Source organism: Corvus brachyrhynchos, unplaced genomic scaffold (assembly GCF_000691975.1).
Source record: "Corvus brachyrhynchos isolate BGI_N302 unplaced genomic scaffold, ASM69197v1 scaffold281, whole genome shotgun sequence".
NCBI classification, from domain to species: Eukaryota; Metazoa; Chordata; class Aves; order Passeriformes; family Corvidae; genus Corvus; species Corvus brachyrhynchos.
Genome location: NW_008236509.1, coordinates 2154618 through 2178861, shown reverse-complemented (window position 1 = coordinate 2178861; position 24244 = coordinate 2154618). Strand labels below are relative to the sequence as shown.

Below are 24244 nucleotides of genomic sequence, written 5' to 3'. Positions count from 1 at the left end.
ATTAAGCTCTGGCCCAAACCAGGTGTTCTTCATTCCCACAGTTCATTGACTCTGACTCTGATTTGGATGTCAGATAACACAGCAATTTGTGTAGCTGAACGGAATCATATTGTTATCACAAAGTGCTAAGTGATCTGCACAGTAGTAGTTTCTAATGTTATTTGGCACACCTAAAATAAAAATAGTAATAAAACTTCTAGAAATAACTTCCAGTATGGAATAGATGCTAATCATGTTGGTTACCAAAAAGTGGCAGGACGACATGGGATAACTTACATGGCTCTCTAGATCCTACTAATCTCTCTTTTATTCCAAAGGCATTCAGATCATACTTAAAACTTTTGCTGAAAGCTTTCATTACTTTTTAATGGATGTTACCTTTCAAACATGTAGTTTTAAGTCCCCTTGGTTGAGAAAGACTTCTAATCAAATTCTCTCTTTAATTCTGCCTTTTTGAGCGATGTCCCACTTTCTGTTCTTGAAGTGAGGAAACGTTTTTAATCTTTTGTAGGTGCACAGTAAAAGGTTTTAACTTAGCAGTGGTTTTATACCACAGGGTTCTGTGTGTTGTCATTTAATTACTTTATTCTGCATGAGCATTCATTTTTACATTGCAGGAACAAATGGATGTAAAGCAAAGGATTAATTTTTAACAACTTCAGAGTATCAGTAAGGCTGTCAGTATCTGAATGACAGTATCAACTTTTTAAAATCATGCTATTGGACTTTTTGGAGAACAGTACTTCCATAGGGAACAGCGATTGAGTCAAACACTCACCCCCAGGTTTAATACCAGTGTAGAAAGTGGATGTGGAGAAAAGGAGAGTTGTTTGCTATTTTTGCATGTTTTAATTTAGGCCACAATCCAAATTAAATTGAAGTTAATATAGAAACCACTTTGGCTTCACTGGAGCAAGTTTTAAGCACGTAGAGAAGGAGCCATTCTACTTCAAATGGAAGCTGGAATCCTATAATTGTACTAATAACAGAAATTGGAGAAGAAGCTTCAGGAGAAAGACTTTATACCAAGTTCTGTCAGTGATTATGTCTAACCACACTTGACCTAAGGGATTTTCATCAGCTCCAAGCAGGAGCTTTGGTGCCCTTCCCCTTAACTTCTCCTGACAGTGTAACATTTTGACACTCCATCATTTTGCAAACAATCTCATTTTCTTTGCCAAAATGTAAGAGTTTCATTACTTCTGAATAATTGCTTCCAAGACAAATACAAAACTGATGACAAGACAACTTGCAACATACCACAGTGAAACATCCTAGTTCTCTTTTCCATATTTTGATGGAAATTCGAGATTTTGTTTACTTAAAATACTTTAATTAAAGCAAAACTTTGGTGATATGAAGAGTAAAATGGGTACAAATGTAGGGCAGCAAGCACTAAGAGAATGTCAACAAAATTACATCTTTATTATATAAAAAAAAGTGGGTTTTTTTCCTCTACTCTAAAGTCTGCGCAGTTGGGTTATTCAAAGCAGTGGGGTTACATCAGCTGGTTATTTATTATTGATTTGTGGATTTCTCTTCAGGCATTTCTTAGCCTCTCAGCTTCTACCACCTGCCAATAATTACAGCTACAGAGATTGGCTGGCAAATCCAAGCACAGTAGCTTTTCCATAGATTGCTCTCTATCCATGGATCGATCGCAAGGCTGTGAATTCCTGGACAGCGTCAGTTTCTGTGGGCTCTTTAAATTTATTGTGTTTATCCTCAAAAAGATGGAGGTCAGCTAGAGAGTCTGGAGGCAGAGGAAGGTCACGGCTTTCTGGAGGAACTCCCCAGCCTGATGATCCTGCAGGAGGCCATGGAGATGCAGGACTGTGGCCACGCCTGTGGCAAGTGGGGCTGGGATCCCCAAGCCTGGCAGCCAGACCTCACTAGAAATGTTGGAAATGTGCATGATAGGGACACCTGCGTCATTAGAATATCAGTCTGGAATAGTAATGACTTAACTCAAGTTGTAGCTTAATCCTTTGTAATTGTCAAAGAGCTCTAGGTGTGAAAAAGGTGTGTTTTCATTCCACACTCAACAGAACACCGCATTCTTCTATTTTTTTTTTTTCTTTAATTTTGATTCAGGAGGTGTCCATGAATTCAGTGTTTGCATCTGAATTTTCACCTCCTTTAAAATTTCAGGGATGTCTGAATCTTCCGTACTCTGTTCCTTATTTCCTTCCCTCTGCACTTTCTACTGAGCTATTAGTCCTTGCTCGTCTACTCTTGGTGTGCATTTTTAATTCGAATGGCACATGCTGAAATGCTTTCAGACATGACTGATTTTGATACTAGTGACATAATTACTGCCTGCTATTAGATAAGGAGTGTATTACTTTAATAAACGTAGCCATCTATGCTCATGACAGACTTTCATTGGGATGTAAAATGCACAGTTAATAATTTTGACTCAAATCTCTTCTCAAGGCAAGTAAATGATATACCTGGCTGGAAAGCTTTAGGGTATTGAAACTAGGAAAACTAAAAATGGAGGCAAATTCCATTGTCAGAGACAGAAGTCTTTTAACTTCAAACCTTTAACTTCATTAATTTAATCAGTTGCTTTTTAAACCACTTTGAGTGCAAAACTGTCTCTTCTACTTTTGAAAGCAAGGAGGTGAGAAGAAGGCTGCCCTAGATGAACCTGGATGTGATGAATCTCTCCTTCATGGATCAAGCAGGCTGGGAGAGAGTGTTGGGCTGGTGCTGCTCACCCAGGGTGTGCCTGGCCCCGAGGATCTGCCTGCTGGCATAGCCCTGCTGCCTGTTTGATTTCTCCCTGTCATCACAAAATTCTCTTTTTTCTACCTGTATCAGTAGTGTGGGAGCTTGGCAAAATATCTTTATACTTACTTGCCTTTGTAGAGTTGGATTTTCAGCTGTCTTAGCTCAGGACACTTCATGCAGTATAGGATTTTTCCAGGCATCTGGATTTATCAAAGTGATTGCCAAAAAGTGGTTTTTCCAGCCACTCACATTATGGGAGAGGTCATGTCTCATGTATGTTCCTGAAACTGAAAGCATTGTAGGTCACAGAGAGGGCCCATCAGCTCTGTAATGCCCTTGATTTGGTAAAAAGAGGGACTCAGAGAATATTGAGAATGGTAGAAACAACCAGTGAAATCTGTTTTCTTTGAACTCGGGTTGAACTGGTATATGGACTAGGGCTAGTTTGGAGTGTCAGAGCTATTGCTATCAAGCAAGGAATGGCACTGTTATCACTAAACTGAAGGGTCAGCTCTGCTGGAAGTGCCAATTACTGGTAATATATGAAGTGGGTTTCTTGGTCTAATTGGGAAATATTTTTAAAAGACAGTAGAAATAGTGGGAGTGAATGGTGAACTTTGTGTCCCTCCAGGTGAATTACTGGTGTGGATTCCTAAGGGAGATGGGGAAAATGCTTCTATAGAAGTGTGATAGATGTCTTTTGGGCATCAGAGACTTGTTAATGGTCTCCTGCCTTTGTCCTGAGTTTATTGTAGCCATATAAAGTTTAAAAGTGCTGATGCAAGGATTACAACAGACTTTAGGAAATAATCTCTGTGCAGTGCTTTGTGGCACCGTGGGCTTCCACAGATGGCTGCTACATTTCACCCTGGAATTCTCTCAGGCATAAATGGAGAGCAAAGAGAACGTGCTGCCAGAGCAGTGCATCCACCATGGAGCCTCTACATCCTTCCACACATCCTTTCATATGTACAGATAATAAATAACATATCATACATGCTCACAGGGTCTTCTAGGTTGCCTGATAACAGTTTTTATCTGTAGATCTGTAATGTGTTAGAGCAATTTTTCTGTCCTTGCTTTGTATCAACCTGGTGAATTCCTGGTGGAAGCTTTCCCTCAGCTCATGATGCAAAACTACCAAACTGCAAACTGCTGCTGGTGCTTAAAGCTCATAGTCACAGTATGATCTAGTGCCTTGTACTTTTTGCTGCTGCAAAACATATTGCTCTCATTGTAAAAGTGTCCTTTGTCTCTTTCACAGAGCGATGAGGTTTTAACAGTCATCAAGGCCAAAGCACAGTGGCCAGCCTGGCAACCTCTAAATGTGTAAGTAAGTAGGGAATTGTCTGTCTCAAGAGCTTTGTGTTGGGTGTTGGCTAATGGGCTGCTCTAACCATTCACTCTGGTAAAGAAACAATCAAAAAGTTTGTTGATAGATGAGTTTTTCAACTTTTTTTGTGTGCGTGCGTGTGTGTGGTGGTGGGTGTTTGGTTTGTTGTTTTGGTTTTTGGTTTTTGGGTTTTTTTCCAACATCTGCTTCTCTCTTTCTTTGCTTTTTAGCATCTCTTCATTTTTTACATGCTTTGGTTGGCTAACTGTTGCAGCAGGACCATCTCATGGAGTTTGTGCCTCCCACACATAAAGGGAGATGTTTATTCAATGCTTTCTCAAATATGTTATACTGTTCTGCATGGAGTAGCAGCATTTTGTGGCATCCTGTCTCACACTCTGTGCAGTGCACTGGTACAGCAAACACTCATCCACCAACAAAAAACTCTTAAAGAGTTTTCTTTAAAAACATTCTTTAAAATGCCAGCTTGAAACACTCCATGATGGCCTCATGGTCCTGGTGGTGCCGGGATGTTTCACCAAGTGAGGCAGAAATTTGCTTCCCAGGATCCTGACTCTGGGCTCTCCAGCACTCAGCAGAAGAGAGGAGAAAACTTCTCTTTCAGGATGCTCTTGAATTTCCTGGTGGCTCTTCAGGGGAAGTGGGGGAATTGTTGGGGTAGGGGTGGTGGTTCCTGGATAACTTATCTACACTTGGCCCAAAGTTCATACTCATTATCCAAGCCCAAATGAGTGAGACCTACAAGAAGTGACTAAAGATGAGAACCCACTAGAAGGGGTCACCCTATTAGCTGGCAGTAAATTAAGCCCTTGGAGAAGCATGGCAATTAGTTTACTGCAAGACTGTACAGAACAGATAGTCCCGATTCCTGTTTCCTGGAAGCAGTTAGTGAAACACTGTGTCTGAGTTTGTTATCTGCATTTCAGAAAGTATGTGAAAACTTGAAGGTTAGTTAATAAAAAAAACCAACAGACCTGCAAAAGAGTTCAGTTTTCAGAAAACATCCCCTACCCTTAAGGGGCTTAGAATCTCTTAAGCAGCTTAGGACTTAAGCTATTCACTTCATCCCTTTCCCCTCTGCAAAAAAAAAAAAAAAAAAAAAAAAAAAAAGGTTAGTTAATAAAAAAAACCAACAGACCTGCAAAAGAGTTCAGTTTTCAGAAAACATCCCCTACCCTTAAGGGGCTTAGAATCTCTTAAGCAGCTTAGGACTTAAGCTATTCACTTCATCCCTTTCCCCAAAAAAAAAAAAAAAAAAAAAAAAAAAAAAGGTTAGAAGGTGAACTCAGCTTAAATAGTGAAAAGATTTCTGATAGTTGATCCCTCCTTAATCTAGAAAAAAAAAAATAAACCCGACAAACAAACTAAAAAAGAAAGCCAACACCAAAGTATCAAAGTATGAAATCCCTCCTAGCATGGAAGCTAAGGAAATTCATGAAAAGGAAATGGTTTGGGAAAAGACTTCACCACTGTGAGTAACCTTGAGAGCAGCTTACCTGAGCATAAGATGGATTTTCCACCACTGGAATATATTTCAAGCCTCAGCCACAGTTGTAGGCTCTGCACAGGAGCTGCAGGTTAGATTTCTTTGGCCTGTGTAATGCAAGAGGTGACAATAATGGCATTCCTTATTTACGGTCCTATCCTGCAGGTTTCCAGGATTTGGATTTGGTAGTGTTTGCCATGTAGTAGCTGTGGATAGCAGTTCTATCCTTCCTGCCTTCTTTCCATTCACTCCAAATTAAGACTTTAAAATTGAAACTTTTTCACTGTTGTGCTCTGATGAGTTCTCAATCTGAAACAAGCCATTTATTTTTTCACTCCAATTCCTGTCACTTTCCTAAAGCAACACTTATGTCTGATGTTTCTGTTACCAAAGTGAACAATACCACCTAGAACTGGCTGCTGTGGGTGCTTGGGAGGCTTTGGCACTGCCAAGAGAGCAGGGTTGTTCTTTGTTCACAGAAAGCTGGAGAGAGGACGTCCTGCTCCGAAGTCTTAACACATCATCTTGAATATATTACATCACAAAAATTAATGCTAATTGAAGTGTGTTGCCCCAAACACAATTCCTAACTTCGTACAGCCCTGAGAAACTTCACAAAAATTTGAGTGTGAACAATTTCAGATGCTTTCTAAGGCATATTCTTTCACAGACATGCCTGCAAATGTTTTTGCAACATCCTCCACATGTTTTTTCAGTCAATTCTTACCTTTTCTAGATGACAGTTCTCACCTTTCAATAACATCAAAAAGAATAAATCTTGGCATTTTTGCTTTCAAATGCTCTGCAGGGGTTCCCTTAACCCTTCACTTTACAGGTAGTGTTTGATTTCTGGCTTTTTAAACAATATTTTTTAATCATATTTTGACATGGTGTCCTGTTTTTTGATTCCTCTTAAAAAATATGATCTAAGCTTCACAAGAGGACAAAATTTTCAATATCCTTTAACTGTGGGTAACCTCCCATTTTCTAGAATGGATTGCCCTTGGAATTTAGATTAGAGCTCTGCAAGTATTGAATAATGGCTCCTCAGGATAAACATTTTTTCTATCATTATGCATAGCACAACCATCTTACTAATCAAGAGTCGACTAAAAGTCATGAATATTCTTTTTTTTGCATAATCCTTGGTTATGTATGTAATGGATAGGAGGGTGTGACAGTAGTGCCAAGGTGGCATTACAATGTGCCATAATAAGCCCAGCATAAAAACCTTCCCGAGTGTGCTTCACAACAATTATAAAATGCATGATATTAATTGTTTTATGGAGGTATGAAGTGTCAAAAGTTGGAAAACTCAGCCTGCTCTCAGGCTGAGTTTGATTCCAGCCTGCCCCTGGACCTGGCTCCCGTCCCAGCTCCCCCAAACAGCGAGGGACGCTGCAGCACCTCCTCTCCTTCCGGAGGACACCAGTTCTTGCTGCATCTTGAGTAGCTGCTGCTGAGCCCTGGTGTTTCCACTCTGGTCACCCCCAATAACGTGGGAGGATGGTCTTGGCTGGGCACCTCCCAGGGATTCATCACGGAGCTAAATGGCCTCTCTGCTCCTGGTCAGTGAGGCTGTGACTCCCGCGGCCAGTCACACCTCATTAAGAAAAGGTTTGGGCTCTGTCGATACTGAGGGCATGAAATGAGTAAGTCTGTGTCTAAATCTGACCAGGGTGTTAAAAGTCTTCGGTTCATGACACCAGAGATAAGGAGGGAAATATAATTGGGAGCTTTTCCTCTGCTAATGGAGAAGAAGTGCAGATCCAAGTGGGCATGAAGTGTCTCCCCAGGGAGAGTTATTTAGCTTCAGATATGAGTTCAGATACAAGAAATTACAGTAGGGACTGAGACAAACTGTCAGCCCTTAACAGGGAAGGATGCAATGACAGTAAGTAATTCTCTGAAATGCTTTCTGTTAATTACAGTTCAGCATATTGGCATCTCCCAGTGCGATATAATGTGAAAACAACATCCTGCCAAACTTCACTGTCTGTTTTTTATTGATCCTCTCCTCAGTTCCTGTATGTGCCCACTCTTTGTCACTGTTTTCCATTTTTATTTTTCTTCCTATCACTCATCTTCGTTTTCCTTAATTCAGTTTCTTAATTCGGGGCACCAGCATGCAGAAAACTCTCCTGAGTTTTTCCACGTAGGAGACAGCTTTGGGTGATATTTGTGAACCAGTTTTATGGTTGCCTAACTGAAAGAGCATCACTGGTAGCCTGAGAAGGATGAGTGCCAGAGCAAGTAATAAAATATTTTGCTGTTGCTTATATTTGAATTACCAAGTTGTGTGCCTGAAATTCTGACTTTAAAGTACTCGCAGGGAGTTCATTCTTCCTTGAGCACACTGGTATCAGTCTACAGCATGGTGTCAAATCAAAGTAGTTTTTCTTATCTTTCTTGTATAAACAAGTGCACAGCTCATTTCTCCCTTCCTCACAGCCATGTTTCAGGCAGAGTCAAATTTTATTTTCATACCCAGCTGCAAATCATTGGCCTTTGGCAGTATGGAGGATAAAATATATCAAAACCAGATAGTACCACTGGTATCCGAATCTGCATATCTGGTACCTGTAAAATAAACAAGCCATGACAGAAAAATTTGGGATAAGGAAGGCAAGACTTTTGAAGTTAATATGCATCAAATTCATGGGGAGCTAGTACCTTTTTAAATTTTGCCTTGAATTCCCTGTCCCAAAATATATGACATCTTTTTTTTTTTTTTTTTTTTAATGGGCTGTACTCATTATTCCTTTATTCCTTTTATTTCAAATCCGGACATCACTATTGAGACACAAAAGAAATATTTGAATTGCAATTCTTGTTTCTAATCAGTCTTTTGTATTCCCTGTAAACCAGGGAAGCACGTAGACCTCTTCAACACTGTGGAACCTGAAATTCTGTGTACATGTACAGCCTACCACTGATAAATACAAACATGGATCCCATACAGGATGGAAATTATTCTCCAGTATGTAAATTTAAAGTTTAGTAGGTCAACCTATAGCAAATATATTTCAATGCAAAAATTCAAGGTGTTTTATCTTGGTAAACAGGTGAGAGTACCTGACATCTAAAAAGGTTAGCTTTCTCTGAAGTATACACAAGAATTTTCTTACTTCTCTCTCATTTTATTTTTTTTTCTTTGATGCAAAAACTTTTTCTTTCCAACCTTTTTACTTTTCCATTACCTTTCCATTACCTTTCCACTCCTAGTTACAACCGATGTGCCCTGAAGTGAGGCGCTTTTCTTTACTATAATTCTGAACTATCTGAAGTTTAGAAAACTACCCTTTCCTTCCTTAGTGTCTCTCCTGTTTCCATTTCACCTCTCCGTGCTGTCTGTGTGAGTAGCCATGGTCCTGTGGTTTCCCAGTGCCTCGGGGCCATGCCCAGATTTACTCTTTTTCTCCCCCACTTAAGCAGCTCTTTTCCATTTATTTAGAGATGACCTGAGAACGCTCCAGTAAGCACTTGTGAAGCTTAGCATAAAAGGAGGCCTATTCCTTTATAATTCCCATGGATGGAAGTATTTAGTCCAAAGTTTATAATTTAATAAGGTTCCCTCATCATCCCCTAAAATTATCCCATCAACCTCTTTCCATTTCAGGTTTTGCATCCCTGTGATATCTTTTCTCTGACTACAGAGATGTTAGGGCTGTTTTTCTTGGCTTGCATGGAGGGTATCAGAAAATGGGACAGCATATTCCCAAGTATGGGTTTTTAGCATTATTTAGATAATGTGACTTAAACTGTTCCAGAAATCAAAGAGTAATCTACAGAAAGCTGGTGGGAAAAGAAAAACTGTTCTGATCCAAAGTAAGTCTGAGTTGACAGATCATACAAGCTGGAGGGGAAAATGCTGACATACTTGCTTGCATTTTCCTCCCTTTATTCTTGAAGAAAAGCTCTTTCAATCTTCCAGAATTCCTCTGTCACAATTTGACAAAAAATGTTCGGTGTACATTTTGATCCTGCAGTGGATTTGCTCTGATCAATAAGTTTCCATTACAGCATTTGGGAATTGAAAGCCAGGCCACAGATGTGTCTATTTGAGGTTTCTGTGTTGGTTTGCTTATCGTTTTACTTTTATTTTATATAAATTTTTAACTTTTGCACTCTTTTTTCTTACTTTACTGTAAATTGCTTCTGTTCCTGTGCCCATAGAACTTTCCTGCCTTAAAACAGCCTCCACACTTAGATCACTGAATGATGTGATGTTGTTAGATGTTGTTAGATAGAGAACATCCTCAGTCAGAATTGGAACTCCTTGCTCTCTTCTGAAATGTAAGAAAATAACACCATCTCCTCATCTTATTCTTCAGTGTTAAACAGCTCCATTTATTGTGGCTGTAAACACCTAATTCACAGTCCTTCAGTTCCTGAGGTGTTTGCATACTTAAATACTTACGAGTGACATTACTGTATGGATAAAAATATAACCAACAACCCCATGTTTTCATAAGGATGAGCAGACCTCTCTCAGGCAACAGATTGCAACTAAACCATATTGAAACTTCCATAATTTAGTTGTTTCCCTGCCTGTTTAATCAGTAAAGGCCTGATCTTCAAGCATAACTTTTAAGTCAGCCACACAGGCATATGCTCAGCCAAATAAAGGGTATCACCCCAAGGACGAAATGTCTGGGTTTGATTCTGCTTTCCCCTGGTGAGATGTGAATGTTGACACCTCCCTCTGAATGTAAAATTCAAACCAGCAACCACTATCACACAGCACATTCTTCCAGCTCAAGCCTTGCTGTTCTGCATGGAATAGTTGAATAATTATTAGCCAGAGAAAGAAAGCAATCACTAGGATTTTCCCCTTAAGAAAAGGGAGGAGAGACAGCAGAGCTTTCTGAAGGGAATTAATCTCTAAAATGTTTGGCAAACAGTGAGGTAACAACTTTGTAAGATGGGGAGGGGGGTATGTGTGGAATGGGTACAGATCAGCTGCATGTTCTCATTAATTAGCTAATTAATTAATAATCAATGGCTTTTTCCCTTTCCTAGCTGCCTGGGAATAGAGACTGTTCCTGGAGAACAGAAATGTCTTGCTCTATTTCCAGGGTTTTAGCTTCTTTTTTTTTAAACACCTTTACAGAACTTAAAACAGAATGCATGAATTAGGTACATTTGAAAAGAAAACACTTAGATTTGTCTCCTTTTTTTCACTGTTATTTACTGAATTCAACTTAAAGCCCACAAAGCTGCTGTTCAACCAAAGATGCACTTTTAAAGTAAATTATAATCTACTTACATCTAGTTGAAATTGATTTTCTATTACTTGCTTCATTTCTCTGCACTGAAAATAGGAGAAAATTACAACATTTGCATTAAATTAAAAATGGATGAAGTAGTTCTTTAGAATCAAAGTTTCAAGTAGACATTTCTTTTTGTGATGTCCTATAAAATAAATGTTATTTGAGGAATCTTTTTTAAGATTGTCAGGCAATCTGATAGAATTAATCTTTTTTTTTTAGGATTTATGTAATTGATCTGTATACCTCTCTGTCTGGAGATTTTGAGAAATTAATTTACCAGTTCAACTGTATGAATTATCTATTTCTCTCTAAGCTGCATATGTGGATAAAATATGTGCACATAAGCCACAACTAAAGCTGGCACTTTTCTTTTAATAAGACCTATATTAAAAAAATACTTACGAGCTGTAATCAAAATCAGTACCTTGTTGTGCTACCTACATTTGGAGTGATTTGTTTTGGAGAGATTAATGTGTACACTGTTGGAGAAAAAAGAAGCAGATGTACAGAGTGGATTTGTGGCCTTGATCAGTGATTTTATTAGAGCAAAAAAAGATTTTTCTATCTCTCTGTTTAAATGTTGCCTCAGATTTTGGTAAAACCAAGCTGCTTATTCCCTTGTATCATGTTTTAATGTTGAGACAGTCCACTGCAGTTATTTATTACAAACGCCAAGGTTCAAATAATTGTGCAGCTTATGCCAGTTACATTTTTTAAGGCATGTCAGATAGTGCTGATATGTGCTGAAATCACATGACAGCAGCCCAGGTCTGAGCCAACTGAGCCTGGCAGGACAAAAAGAGCAGAGAAGATGCCAATGTGCAGCCTCAGACAAGGTTTGTCCCCAGCACGAGCTCAGAGTGCCCAGCACAAACTCACACCAACACCTCTGCTGCCAAATCTTGCCTCAGCTGCTGCTTGAGTGCACCAAAATGAAACCACCTTTACTGCCCACATGTACCTTAAATGACCTTCCCATAGAGCTGCTTTCACTTGCTGTAGGCAATGCTACACTTTTTGTAGGGCCAGAAAGTGTTTGTTCAGAGCCTGTAGAGTTTGTTTAGGTGTTTAGGAAACCCACACATCTTTGCTGGTCCATCAGTTGTGTCAGCAGGACATGGACACACCCAGGGATGCCCTGCACCAGCGCCTGTCTCCCTTACTGGCTCAGTGTGGACACACCAGCACACCAAACCCAATTAGAAATCCTCCCTCTGTTTTCCTCTGGAGCCAGATGTTTGCTGTGTCTCACTTGGAATCCCAGTGGCAGCGCTGAGCGCTGGTCTCTACTAAATTTTAATCAGCATTGAGAGGGGAAGATTCAAATCAATGCACCTTTCAGCTTTGATAACAGAGATGAAAAATAATGAAGCACCCAGAGCTCTGCAGACTGGAGACCTGACAATGTCTCTAAGTTAATTCTGTGAATTAGTCTTCCTAGAACATCTTATTAAGGATTGCTAGAACTATTCACAAGTACCACACCAAATTCCTCAGAGCTTGCAAACTAAAATGCATTGGAAAATTTCTACCAGTTCCTATCCATCTACTTAAAATATTTGAAATTGTGCCATAATTTATTTTAAAATATTATGAGGTCACAAAAGTTTAGCTTTGCATTAGTTGAGTAAATTTGGTGCTAGTTGCTCGTTTTCAGTTGATGTAACCCTTGTGCTGTCCCATTAGGAGAGATGAAATTTCTTCTTGGCTTGCCATGCAATAAATAAGTAGCTGCCCATAAATAGGTGATATTGGTATCAGAATGTAATTTATAAAAATGTGCAATAGAAATGAGTAAATTATTCTGTTGCTCAATTAATCAAATTCTCAGATTACCCAACTGAGATTTTTTAAAAACCCAACAGAAGCCCACATTTGAACATGCACACTTGTGTTTGGGTTTAAATGGCATTCAGAAGGGCAAAATACAGATGTACTGCAATTAACCAGCTGTAATGGGCATTGTCTACATTTTATTTGTTGCTGTCTCCAAAGGGATAAGGAAAGCTCCTATCATAGTCCTTTAATCATCTCTGCACTGGATATCATTAATATTTGGTTATACAAATTGCTTATAACACTGTTCCACCTAATGATTTGAAAAATAAATCATGCATGGATAATTTTTTCTTGTGTGACTAAGAGTCAACAGAGGGTTATATAGAAATAAGGAAGATTGTTATTTATTGCTCCTTCTTATATTCCTTAAAATGCTTGTTTTTCATGCATACTTCTTAGACATTTTCTCCTAGGTGAATACTGCATTTATCTGCTTTCCACTTCCTCTGTACTTTTAAAATGGTAAAGTTTGTGCATTTTCCTGCCTTCCAAGTTTTTATATCCTTCCGTAGCTGCATTTAACCCATTGAACACCTTACGGTGTGCCTGTGGTGAATTACCTTTTAAGTTTCTTTCAATAAGAAAGGTGAGTGGAGTTAACTCTTGTTACAAAGTAACAGCATCACTCCATAGAGTAAAGTGAACTGCACGAACAGCTCAAAAAGAATATCTGATTTCAAACTGGTACAATGTGAATGTGCTAAGGTAGAGCCCCACTATTGCCTGAAGACAGCTTTAATGAACTTTTAGGGATTCTTGGGGGCAAAAATAGCTTATGTTGTTAATTGCTGCTAATAGCTTGCAACAGCAAAAGGTTTCTGACCACAGTGGTGTGACCATTGCTTGGTACATGGTTGGGCAGTCAGCGAAAAACCCCAAACCAGTCATTGCCTTTAGAGCAGCAATGTCACAGTGCCTGACCTACTCTGAATTCACAATTACATCGTTCCCATCAGCAGCAGCTGCATCCAGGGAAGCAAAACTTCCAGCAAAGAAATAATGACATTTGCACAGGCCCATCTCATTGATAACAAATCATCATGAACAACGAAAAATAAAAGGAAATAAAATTGCTGGCAGCTAAGGCATGAAAAATTGAAACAAGGAATAGGCTGATGAATTGTCTGAGTTGCAAATTCGTTCTCAGTGACTTGCCATTGTAATGAGAGAAATGTGGTTATATTTGACACCTCATTGGATTTATGTTATCCTAAAAGAAAATACCTTTTTTTTTCCTGAAGAGTTATGATATGCTTTTCTCTTGACAGATGAGTTGATTTAAATGTTGAGATGCTTGAAAGTATTTTTTAAATTCCCTAAGTGGCTCTCTCCAGCTCCAGCTACGCTGTTACAAGAATAAAAGTTGTAATGCTGTATTGTATGGGCCGTATTTTCCCTTCAACAGGCACTCTGGGAATATTTTAAAATGGTTTTGTGTGAGGTATGTCTTGTCTATACTTAAACCCCTGCATGCTAAGTATGCAGATTGAAATTTTCATGCCAAGCTAGAGGAAAATACAAAGTTTTACTTGTGTTTAGGATGTTATAATAGCTGTGTATTGATTGAGGTCTTGTATTGTCATCCTTTGGAAAAATGACTTGACAGCCAATGAGTGGAAAAACTCCTCCAAATCTGTCCGAGTTTAATGAATGCACAGAAATCTCAGTGTCCCTGTGATTGCTTGGTAACATCTGGTAGCTCATTATTTCTTCAGAAACTGACCTTATCTGAGATGCCATAAATGGATGAGCACAAATTCTGCAGAGGCCACAGTGAAATCCAGTGAAATGCAGGGAGAACTAAATCAGAATGCAGAGCTCAGGCTGATGTGGGAGACATTTTTGGATTAAAGCTTTCTGGAATGAAAAACAATCTCTAATAGTTAAAAGCGAGCTGTTCTGGTGAAACTGCAGGAGGAAGTAGAAGAAGGCTGCACATGTGAATTGGCATTTCAACCCCATATCACAGCTGGCAGAATCACTCTTGCAGGACATAATCAGGACCTGAATTTATATAATACATAAGCAGATGGGAATGGGAAACCCTCATTCTTTATCACAATAATGATGTTTTCCTTACATTAATTACAAGTAAAAAAAAAAAAAATCTTGAAGCCCCAAAACTAAAAAATGGTCAAATTCAAGCTGATTTTCTTAGAAACTAACTTCTTTAGAGTAAAAGCGTTCTCAGGAGATATAAAAAAGGGCAAAAGAAGCCAGTTCTCAGAGGAAAAATACCTTACATGTGGCAGAAAGGAAAGTACTTCAATTAAAATAAAAATCTTTTTCATATTAATGTACTTAATTTTTGGATGAGATCTTTTGTCATAGCTGTGTGGTAAAAATGCTTCCTCACAGGATGCTATGCAGTGATGATGCTTTGTCTTCAAAAAACTCAGGTTTCACAGTCAACTCCTCAGAAGGGAACAGGAGTGCAATCTTTAAAAAATAGTATTTCTGCCTTTAGATTTTCAATAGATCTAGTTAGACATAAGCTTTGGAAGTACCAATTAATACTCCCAGAACTTTCTAGGCATTCTGTGGTACTCACTACTGCCGAAAGATACATCAAGAAAAACAAAGATATGATGTTCTGATAGCTCTGATCTTTATAATGTAATCTTTTATGAATGTGGATGTACAATTGGAGCCTTAAAAGTCATACTAACTTGATGATATGCATCCCAGGAATTTAAAATAATGATGGCCTGCAGAGATTTCTGTTGCTTTCCCCCAGATATATTCTATAAAGTAGGTATTTTTATTCTTGCAAGGCAGCATTTTGTTTCAATGGTGCCACTGCAGCATGGGCCGTTACTTTTTATTTTTTGTAAATCTCTGGAGGGTTCTTTTTCCCCCCAGGAATCCTTATCTCTCTTGTCATCTGCCACTGTCACATTGTGCTGTCTGTCCTAAAATGGGGTAAAAGCCAATACCTGTCAATTCCGCTGTAAACTGAGTTTGCTTCCACAAAATGACAGTGTGGTACCAGGAAACATTTTCAAAGTTTGGAGATTTCGTGTACAAAACGACAGGAATGAGGAGGCCAGACAGAGTCTCTTGTTTCTATGGCAACACAATGATGTGTCTGGCTCAGCTATTTTCTTTTTTTATGATTTTATAGATAACTGGGATTCGTCCAGTGAAGTTTAATATTGTCAAAAATAGAATCCTAACCCCCAATCTAATCAGAAACAGTAATGCACAGAGGACAATCCAATATAAAAAACCAAAATACAGGGAAAAAGTCAGGTGTGACTTTTGATAACCTGGGGGAAAATACATAAATTCCTCTGGAGCTGTGAAATAGTTCTGAGTGCTCCAGCTCTGCATTTGGCTAATGGTTAAACTGTATTTCATGTCAGCAAATTTCCTGTGGTACATCCTTCCTTCCTGCTGCATCTTATTCCTTCACACTGTTGGTGTCCTGTCCTACAGACCCCAAACCCTCAGGGGATCCCCACTTGCCTGACTTTAGAAGGTTTAGTTGTGTCCCTAAACTCCTGACAGCTGGATGCAGGAGAAATTTATGTTGAATGAACAGAGAATCCATCAGCAAACCTAATCAAAGCACATTTGCTAAAAGGCTTTGACTTCAGAATGAAAGCTTTCATTTAAGAATTGGATCTAAATTGTATTTTTCTTTTTCATCTTGAAAAAATAAAGTCTATTTAGTGCTTTAGGGTTACTTTAAATATAGATTCTATTTTTTCCCACAAAGTAGAAATATTTGTTATACCAAACCCAAAAATCTCAGAAGATATATCTCAGAAATAACACGTTTTTTAAAAATCCATATAAAATTATAGGTATTTTTATTTGAGATGGGGGAGATTGGGCTCAAAGTGCATGTATATATTTGGACAATTAATATAAAATCTTTAATGATATGAATTTCCATTCTATTGATAAGTCAGGAACTTAACAGGAATGAGTAAACCCAAGAACATAGGCTGCCCTCACAACTCAGTTGCTCTGTTTTAATGTCTCTACAGAGCTCCATTTAAATGAGAAATTAACTCAGTCTCTTATTTTTTCTCAGACATCAGGACAAAACACTGCTGAGTTGTATTTTAGCAGCCCAAGGCTGCAAATTTCTGCCTCTCTTGGTATCCATTCCCCTGCTTTTGTAGAGTACCCTGTTACCTGAATCCATGTCACCTGAGTGCCACCTAAAATTATATACATTTACTAAGTGTTGACTAAAAAAAAAAAGAAATCCAAAAAATAGATCATACTTACAAAAAAGAATTGTCTTAAGTGTAATGTGTATTACTGAGACCTAGGGAAACTTCGTTGTCTGACAGATGGTCTGGCACCCACGTTAAGAAATTCATAATCCGATCTCAAGAAAAAGGAGTTCTAGGTAAGAACATATGTGTTTGTTGGAAAAGAAAAAAAATTGTATCGATCATTTTTTTGTCAGAGCAAGCACATATGGCAGTTCCATCTTCTGACACCATTTACTTTCTACTTAAAATTCAAATGTCACTAGGCAAGGAAAAATGTGGAGAATTAAAACATAGAAAAGAATTAACTAAGAACAATAGCTGCAAGAACTTCATACTCGTTGTTCATGGAAATTAATGGCCATCCAGTTAAATCAAATTTCCTCATCCCATTCTGTCCTTGCTTTTTTTTTTTTTTCCCTTAACATGTTCCTCCCATCGGTAGTTACAGTTTTATGATGATTTCCCAACCATCTGTTGCCTTTCCTTGAGCCAAAATAATTTCCCTTTATAATATTGTGAGTAATCACGTTAGCATCATTTCCATGCAATTTTACGTGTCCTTACCAATGCTGCCTCCTCATTCTTGTGTAAATACTCACCCAGTAACTGGGACAATTTGCCATTTCAATTACTAGTGAGCAGAACTCTATTTGCAAAATTTCAACCTGCTGGTTGTTACCCCTTTGCATTGTTATTAATGAAATGATAATTAAACATTTACTCTAGTGCTCATCTCCAGACTCCAAAAGGCTTGTGCATGCTGGATGGAGAGAGATGCTGAATGAACTGGAATGTGTATTGTATTAATTACGGTGCTGGGCATCTTCAGAGATTACACTGGGACTGGGGAAATGCAAAATGCAATTCCCATCTTAGGATATTTGCAAATTAAATGGTTTTGAGAAGACAGTATTACTTTAACATTCTTTAAAGGATTTTGAAGGAGTATCCATATTTTTAAGGTATTCCAGTCAATAGCCTCATGGTATTTTTTGTTAAAAGGAGATGTTTGCTGTAATCTAATATTCAGAATAGTTAAATTGATAACAAATCAGAGTTCATTGCTAACCAGTCTCATAAACAGATCTGTGCTGTTTATGTGATGCTGTTAATGGGAGAGGAGAGGATCAGACATCTGGCTGTGATGGTTCTTATGTCAGGCTGAAGAACTGCTCTGCCACTGCTGTTTCTCAGGCCAAGCAGGGTTTGCAGACCAGCCAGCTGAAAAAGGAGATAGATACGAAGCAAGTGCTCTTACAACATCCCGTGGGATTTCCTTTGTAAATACAGCTGTAATTACTCCAGGCAGACAATTTGTAGCCTGAAAGCTCCTGGGAAATGAAGAAGAGATGTTTCCTGAATCCATCCAGTGACTCCTGAAACATGGTTTGGTTGTAAATGTGATCTAATATGGAATTGTAAGTAATCTAAGAAGGCACATAGAGCTCTTCGAAGCAGGAGTAAGTGTTGCCAGCGCCATGTGGGACAACCACACGTTGTTTGTGACAGACTGCAAAGAACACACAAAAAAATCCACAGTTACATAAACTGCAGTCCTAACTTGAGGTACCTGAGAAGTTTTTGCAGGGTAGAAAACCTGCTCACATTTGTTCATCACATCATTAAGGTATGCCCATCGATGAATGAAGGTATTAAATCAAAGAGCTGATGTGTTAATGAATAAATATATCATTATTATCTACAGTAGTAATCCAGGCATGCTTAGAGGACAGTATGAAAATGCCTGAAACATGTGTGCCCAAAATCCCTTCCTTTTGCAATGCTTTCTAAAAACACTCAGATTAATGATATTTTAGAGCAATGTTTGTTCTGATAAGTGGTTTAAATGCCAGTGGTAAAGATATAACCCCCTAGTGCAATATGTAATAGCATATCCACCCCTTTCAGCTGGTTATAGCAACATTCTTTTTTTAAAAGTTGACACACAGAAAGGTAAGAGGTTGTAATGTAGGGGGTTTCACAGTCCAAATGCTAAATGTATACGAAGTTTTCTGGCCTTCTTCATTCTTTCCTTATGAAATAAAATAGCCAAACTCTTACTGTCACCTCCTCTGTTTTGGTGCTCAGAGAAACCAACAACTTGACATTAAAGTGCTTTTCAACTTTTTATATGGATGTCAATCACATTTCATCGATTCAGTGCTCATATAATTGTAGCTTTCCTTTCCCTGGCCCTTTTGAGACATGCACATGTTTAAATTATTCATAAGCTAAAGTGCTTACCTCCCTGCATTTAATAAGAACTAAAGATCCTCCTCCTCCTCCTTCTGTGCAACCTGAAATTCTGGGTTTATGTTTAGGTGTTGATCCCTGTGTGTAAAACGTTGTTGTCCATGCAGTGATACTAATTTCTATTACTTCATAAATGGTTTTCTCAGTAATACATCATCTAAATACACCATCTAATTTGTTCTGTTAGTTGCAGACTTCTAAGAGTATTTTCCATTCAATTATAGATCTTAATTCTTTTCCTTTCTTTTATTTGAAGCTACTTCACTTTTCAGGATGTTATGACTTTAAAGTGTGTTCAATAAAACAGATATTGCATAGGTGCTGCTGGTAGAAAGTTCAAGAGTGTGAAAGTGTGTTTCCATGCTCACAGTGTTATTTGTATCAATAGCAAAAGGTTCTAAAGATGAGTAAATAGGAATGTTCATCCTGGAAATTGTAGATGTGCTGCAGTGCAAGAAAAGAAAAGGAAGGATGTTGCTTTTGCTTACTAGAAGTAGAATGGAAAATTCATTTAGTATTTCTGAAAATACTCTGTTTTCATGGTCAAGTAGTCAGCTAAATTCTTAATTTTTTAAAAAATTGTGTTTTCCAATCATCAGGACCACTGAGATGAGGGCAATGGCAATGTGGTCCATGGTGCTGTCAGCTCCCTGCCACCTCTTGACAGGCATCAGCCTTAGAATAGTTTCTCTGTTTCCACTTTTTTCTTCCTATTTGAAAGGGCTACTGCATCATCCTGAGCACAAGTGAGATCAGATCCTGAAATAAATCTAGGATCTAGGCTCTAAGAATGGGGTTAGGATTGTTACACCTTAATAGCTCTGTGAAAAATTCTGGAAAGGTGTAAGCTATTTCAAACACCCTTACACTCCATATACTTACTCAATCCGTGGTATAGATCAGATTTTTTTTTCCCCCTGCATAAAATCTATAAGACTGCTTGAATTAGAGTTTAATTTCAAAAGGGGCTACAATCTCAACCCTCTAAACAGTCTTATTTGTTGAGCTAGTTAGTACCAAAAAAGAAAAGGGTGTATGCTCAGGCTGCCTTTTGCTTCTTCTTTTACTTGCTAATCACTTCTTCTACTTTGCTGACCAAATATTAAACCAAAAGTAACCACAAAGTTTTATTCTGCCAAATATTATTTTTGCTATTTCTATTCAGCAACTCTACACAACCACCTTCCTTATGCATGCTCGGTTACCTTTCTCATGGACCTCAGTAGAACACAATAATATTGACTCAACACTCAAAAATGTGTCTTGCAGCAACTTGAGTTTTCTGTTGGTTTGTCAAAGACTTTCTTAACCCCCACCCTCAGCAGTGATAGCAACTAGATTGTCACTTTGGGAGAAAACTTGTGAAGCAAAATCATGTTTGTGCTCTTTCAGCTTTAAAAAGGGAAACAAAAAAAGAAACCAATAAAACCACACAATTCAAAACACCACATAGCACACACACACAAAAACGGAGAGGGAAAAAAAAAGACCATTTTCTTACACTGCTCAGTGTATGGCATCCCTATAGCTGGAGATCCTAATCACGGCAACAAAAATAACATAGAACAGAAATAAAGAAAATGGAAACTATTAGGATGCAGGACGCTGCCTGGTACTTGCCTCACTTTGTGCTGTGACAGGAATTGCCAGCAGGCTGCTCAGGCTCACAGTGGAAAAGTACTGTCTGCTTCAGCCAAGGAAAGCAGGGTTCCCCTGCCCCACGGGGCTCTCAAGGTCCTCACCTGGCACTTTCCTAATGGTCAGGATTTGCTCTGCAACTCTCATTTGACACTGGTTTTAAACATGTATTTGTGCAGGGGAAGGAAAAGGGACTCATTTGTCTCTTGCAGAAAATTCACAAGTTATTTACCCTTTAGGCTTTCCTGTGGGCGTTACCAAACATGCTCAGCTTGTTGCAGAAGAACACTTTCTTAAATCTAAAAGCCTTTGAAAGAGAAAGATGATGATCCAAATTCCTATTTTATCCAAAGTGTTGACAATACAAAAATGAAAAAGGTTGGGTTTAGGGTGTGCTGAGTACGTTTTTACACTGGTTTCCTTCACAGAGATCCATAGTTCACTTCAGCTAGATGTGCTGCTGAGGGGTGCAGGAAGAATTTAGGTTCCTGCCAGATTCATAAATCTGTCATTCATGTGGATACTGGAAGCAGTAGAAATTTGTCAGATTATTAAAAAGCTAACAAAACCCACGAGAGTTTTCTATTGTATGTGTCCGGTCTGTGCCTATCCCTACACCTGGGTAGTAGTTTTGGGTGGTGCCTAAGATCAGCCCATTTCCCCTTAATTACAGCAACTCAGGAAGGACTCTGGCTTTTGGATGCTGGGCAGCATTAAACAACGGTAGTTCAAATTTGTATCTGTACTCCTTACAAGAATGCACACAAAAATTAATAAAGTAGTAAGTGCAACAACTGTGGTTTTTGCTAGTGTGTATTTTAAATGAATTCTTAAACACTGCATATACAACTTCCAACCCGGCACTGCAGACAAAATTTGTGTGCATCTGGAAAACGTCTGCACAGGAGTGGAGGAAGGAAGAGAACATGCCTCCATTTGACTTCTGTGAACTTTCACATTTCTGTCTTAGATTGTTACAGGACAAAATACAGTGAAATGGCCATAACATTATCTATCTGCCCTAACAAAGGAGCAGAACATAGGTAATTTTTGGCAAAGTGCTCTGAATTGGAAACTTACAGCAGGCTCAAGTTTACTGATATTTAACACATCCTAAGTCTTGTAGGCAGTGTGTCTCACACTGTAGTGTTGCTTAACAGGGTTTCAACACTGATATAGTTATAATTTAAATATAGTTATAATTTAAATACAAACATTTTTATTTATATTAATATCATGATTAATATTAGTTTTCCTAACAAAGAACTCAAAGCCTTAATTGAACCAGACTGACATGTGACAGAATCTTTCCATCACTCTGGGTCAAGTGATCAAGTGCTTCCCGGCCTCCTGCCTTTAAATGGTGCAGTTGTGTCTGCCTCTTGTCTTTTCTGAGACAGGGCATTGAAATGCAATGCCACTCCACACATTCCACCTGATCTGGTATCAGCTCAGGTGCCAGGAGCTGCTCTCCACTTGCTTTTCCCCTGTCCCTGTTCTGCCACGTCCATATTAGACATATTCTCCATCTAAAGATCCCATCTCTCTGTTATTTTTACAGTGTATTGCTTACACTGTTTGAAATAGAGAATTCCTATAGGGAATTCTTGGAAACCCTTATAGTGCAGTAAATCCTTTAGCTGCTTGAAGTCAGTTAATAGGCTTTTTAAGACTAATCACAGCTCTGTACTTGACAAATACATCAGGATACTGCATTCACTGAAGGAAGTTGATACCGTCATTCATTATTTTATGACTTTGCATTAGACAAACTGAAATCAGGCTTCTATCGCTAACGAAAAAAAAAGTCATTTGCATTAGTTTCTGGGAAAGGCAGGATTAATGGCATTAAAGACTTAACAACTCTTCTTCTCAGAGTCTTTAATTCAATGTAAGATAATTTGCACAGTAAGAAACAACTTCTAAAGACTCTGGAACAGAAGTGGCCAGAACATTTTACACATTAGCAAATTCTTCTTAACTTGCCTCTTAAGGAGGCACTAAATACACTAACTTTTAGATATCTTACTTTTGAAACTTCGTGGTAACTACTAAAAAGTCATTGTCATTGAGCTGTTCTGTTTTTATTAATATGCTCAGAGTGCTATGAGCCAGTAAAACCCCACAAATAATACCACATTTTTATAAGCATTTATAGGAAGAATAAACTCTGTATGACTACAGTAGAACAGTGTCTGTGCACTGCTATGCATGCATGGGCATTATTATTGGTTACCTAACTAAAATGGGAAGGATAAATAACACTTTAAAAACACCTCACATTTAAAATAAATGTGGCCTTTAGATGCTCTGAACCAGCGTATTTTGGCATAAAATTGAAAAAAAACCAACAAAACCTCGACTTGACTCTATTAACCCAAGTCCTGTAGCTGAAGAAAACTTGGGTTGACATCAGAGCAGTAGTTAGAACAGAATTACCAAAATAATATTTTAAATAATTCTGCATTTGTTGTTCCACATGACAAAAATGCCACAAAGGGTTCCAGCTCTTCTTCTGTGAGCAGAAGCCTCCAGCCAGGCCTGATTTCATTGCCATTTGCAGAGGAATGTGGAAGCTGCTGTCAGCAGGGCAGAGCAGTGCATGATTCAGCAGATTGCTTCCCAAGGGAGCGCTGACGAAGGCGGGATGAACAGAGGCGTTTTCACATCCACTGGCAGCAGTCTGCCAAAGTCTTGGCTGAACTCTCCAGGGCTGGCAGTGACCACTCATCTCTCACTTACATGAGCATTAAAACTCTATTAATGAGTTCTTTTCTGCACACACAGTAGCACTTCCAAGAACTTTTGGCGTTAGAGCTCCTATTCGCTTTGGGGGCAGGGGTAAAATGTAAGCCAGCAAGCAAGGCCTCGGGGTATTTCTCTGCTGTTTTGATGCCTTTTCCTGGTCTTAAAATTAAGTCATACACGGTTAGAAGGGGAAAAAGGGATTTTACCTCGGTATTTATTTTAAGGATCCTTAGGTGCACCGTGTCCAGGTCGAATGCACTGAAACGCAGATGGCAATGCCCCCAAAAGATCAGGTATAACATTATAGGTCTTACTAATTAGTATAGCTATCAAAGATTCCCCAGTGGGAGGCTTGAAGGAACCTTCCCCTGGATGGTTCTATCTTAGTTTACAGAATGTGTTCTGGAGAGCTCCTTGGGGTCTGGGGCACAATGATCCCTAGCTACGAAGCTTCTAAAAGGTTCAGTCTTCTAGCTGAACAAACAAGTCTAAGAATGTAGGCAAAAAGCACTAGGAATACAGAAGTTCTGAAAAGGTATAACAGGGGTATAAAAGGAAAGGCAAAAAATCATCATGGCATCATTTTAGCCCTAATTTTTGCAAGTGTTTTGACAGATTTTTTTATTATTATGCCACTGAGGCATAAGCACACTGCTGCAGCTCTGTATCTCTATATCCCTTTCGC

The 24244-nt window shown here is 38.6% G+C and overlaps 1 protein-coding gene and 1 long non-coding RNA gene across 11 annotated transcripts in view; one reads left to right on the top strand and one right to left on the bottom strand.

Annotated features, from left to right (window-relative positions):
* LOC108444716 overlaps nt 1–24244 on the bottom strand; it is a 69170-nt gene that overhangs the window by 18528 nt on the left and 26398 nt on the right. For 2 of the 8 annotated variants that reach the window (XR_001859360.1, XR_001859359.1), the window contains 3 exons: nt 5587–10890; nt 5065–5167; nt 2863–3023 (listed from right to left, as the gene is read on the bottom strand). This is a non-coding gene — a long non-coding RNA (uncharacterized LOC108444716). Of the gene's footprint in view, nt 1–2862; nt 3024–5064; nt 5168–5228; nt 23912–24244 lie in introns of those variants that run through there. The other 6 variants (XR_001859363.1, XR_001859361.1, XR_001859364.1 and 3 more) reach the window with 6 other exon arrangements.
* The window catches only part of SPON1 (spondin 1), a 175985-nt gene that overhangs the window by 140594 nt on the left and 11147 nt on the right, over nt 1–24244 (top strand). For all 3 annotated transcript variants that reach the window (XM_017726344.1, XM_008644072.2, XM_017726345.1), the window contains exon 7: nt 4001–4065. In XM_017726344.1, the coding sequence (XP_017581833.1) occupies nt 4001–4065 (65 nt within the window). The remainder of the gene's footprint in view (nt 1–4000; nt 4066–24244) is intronic.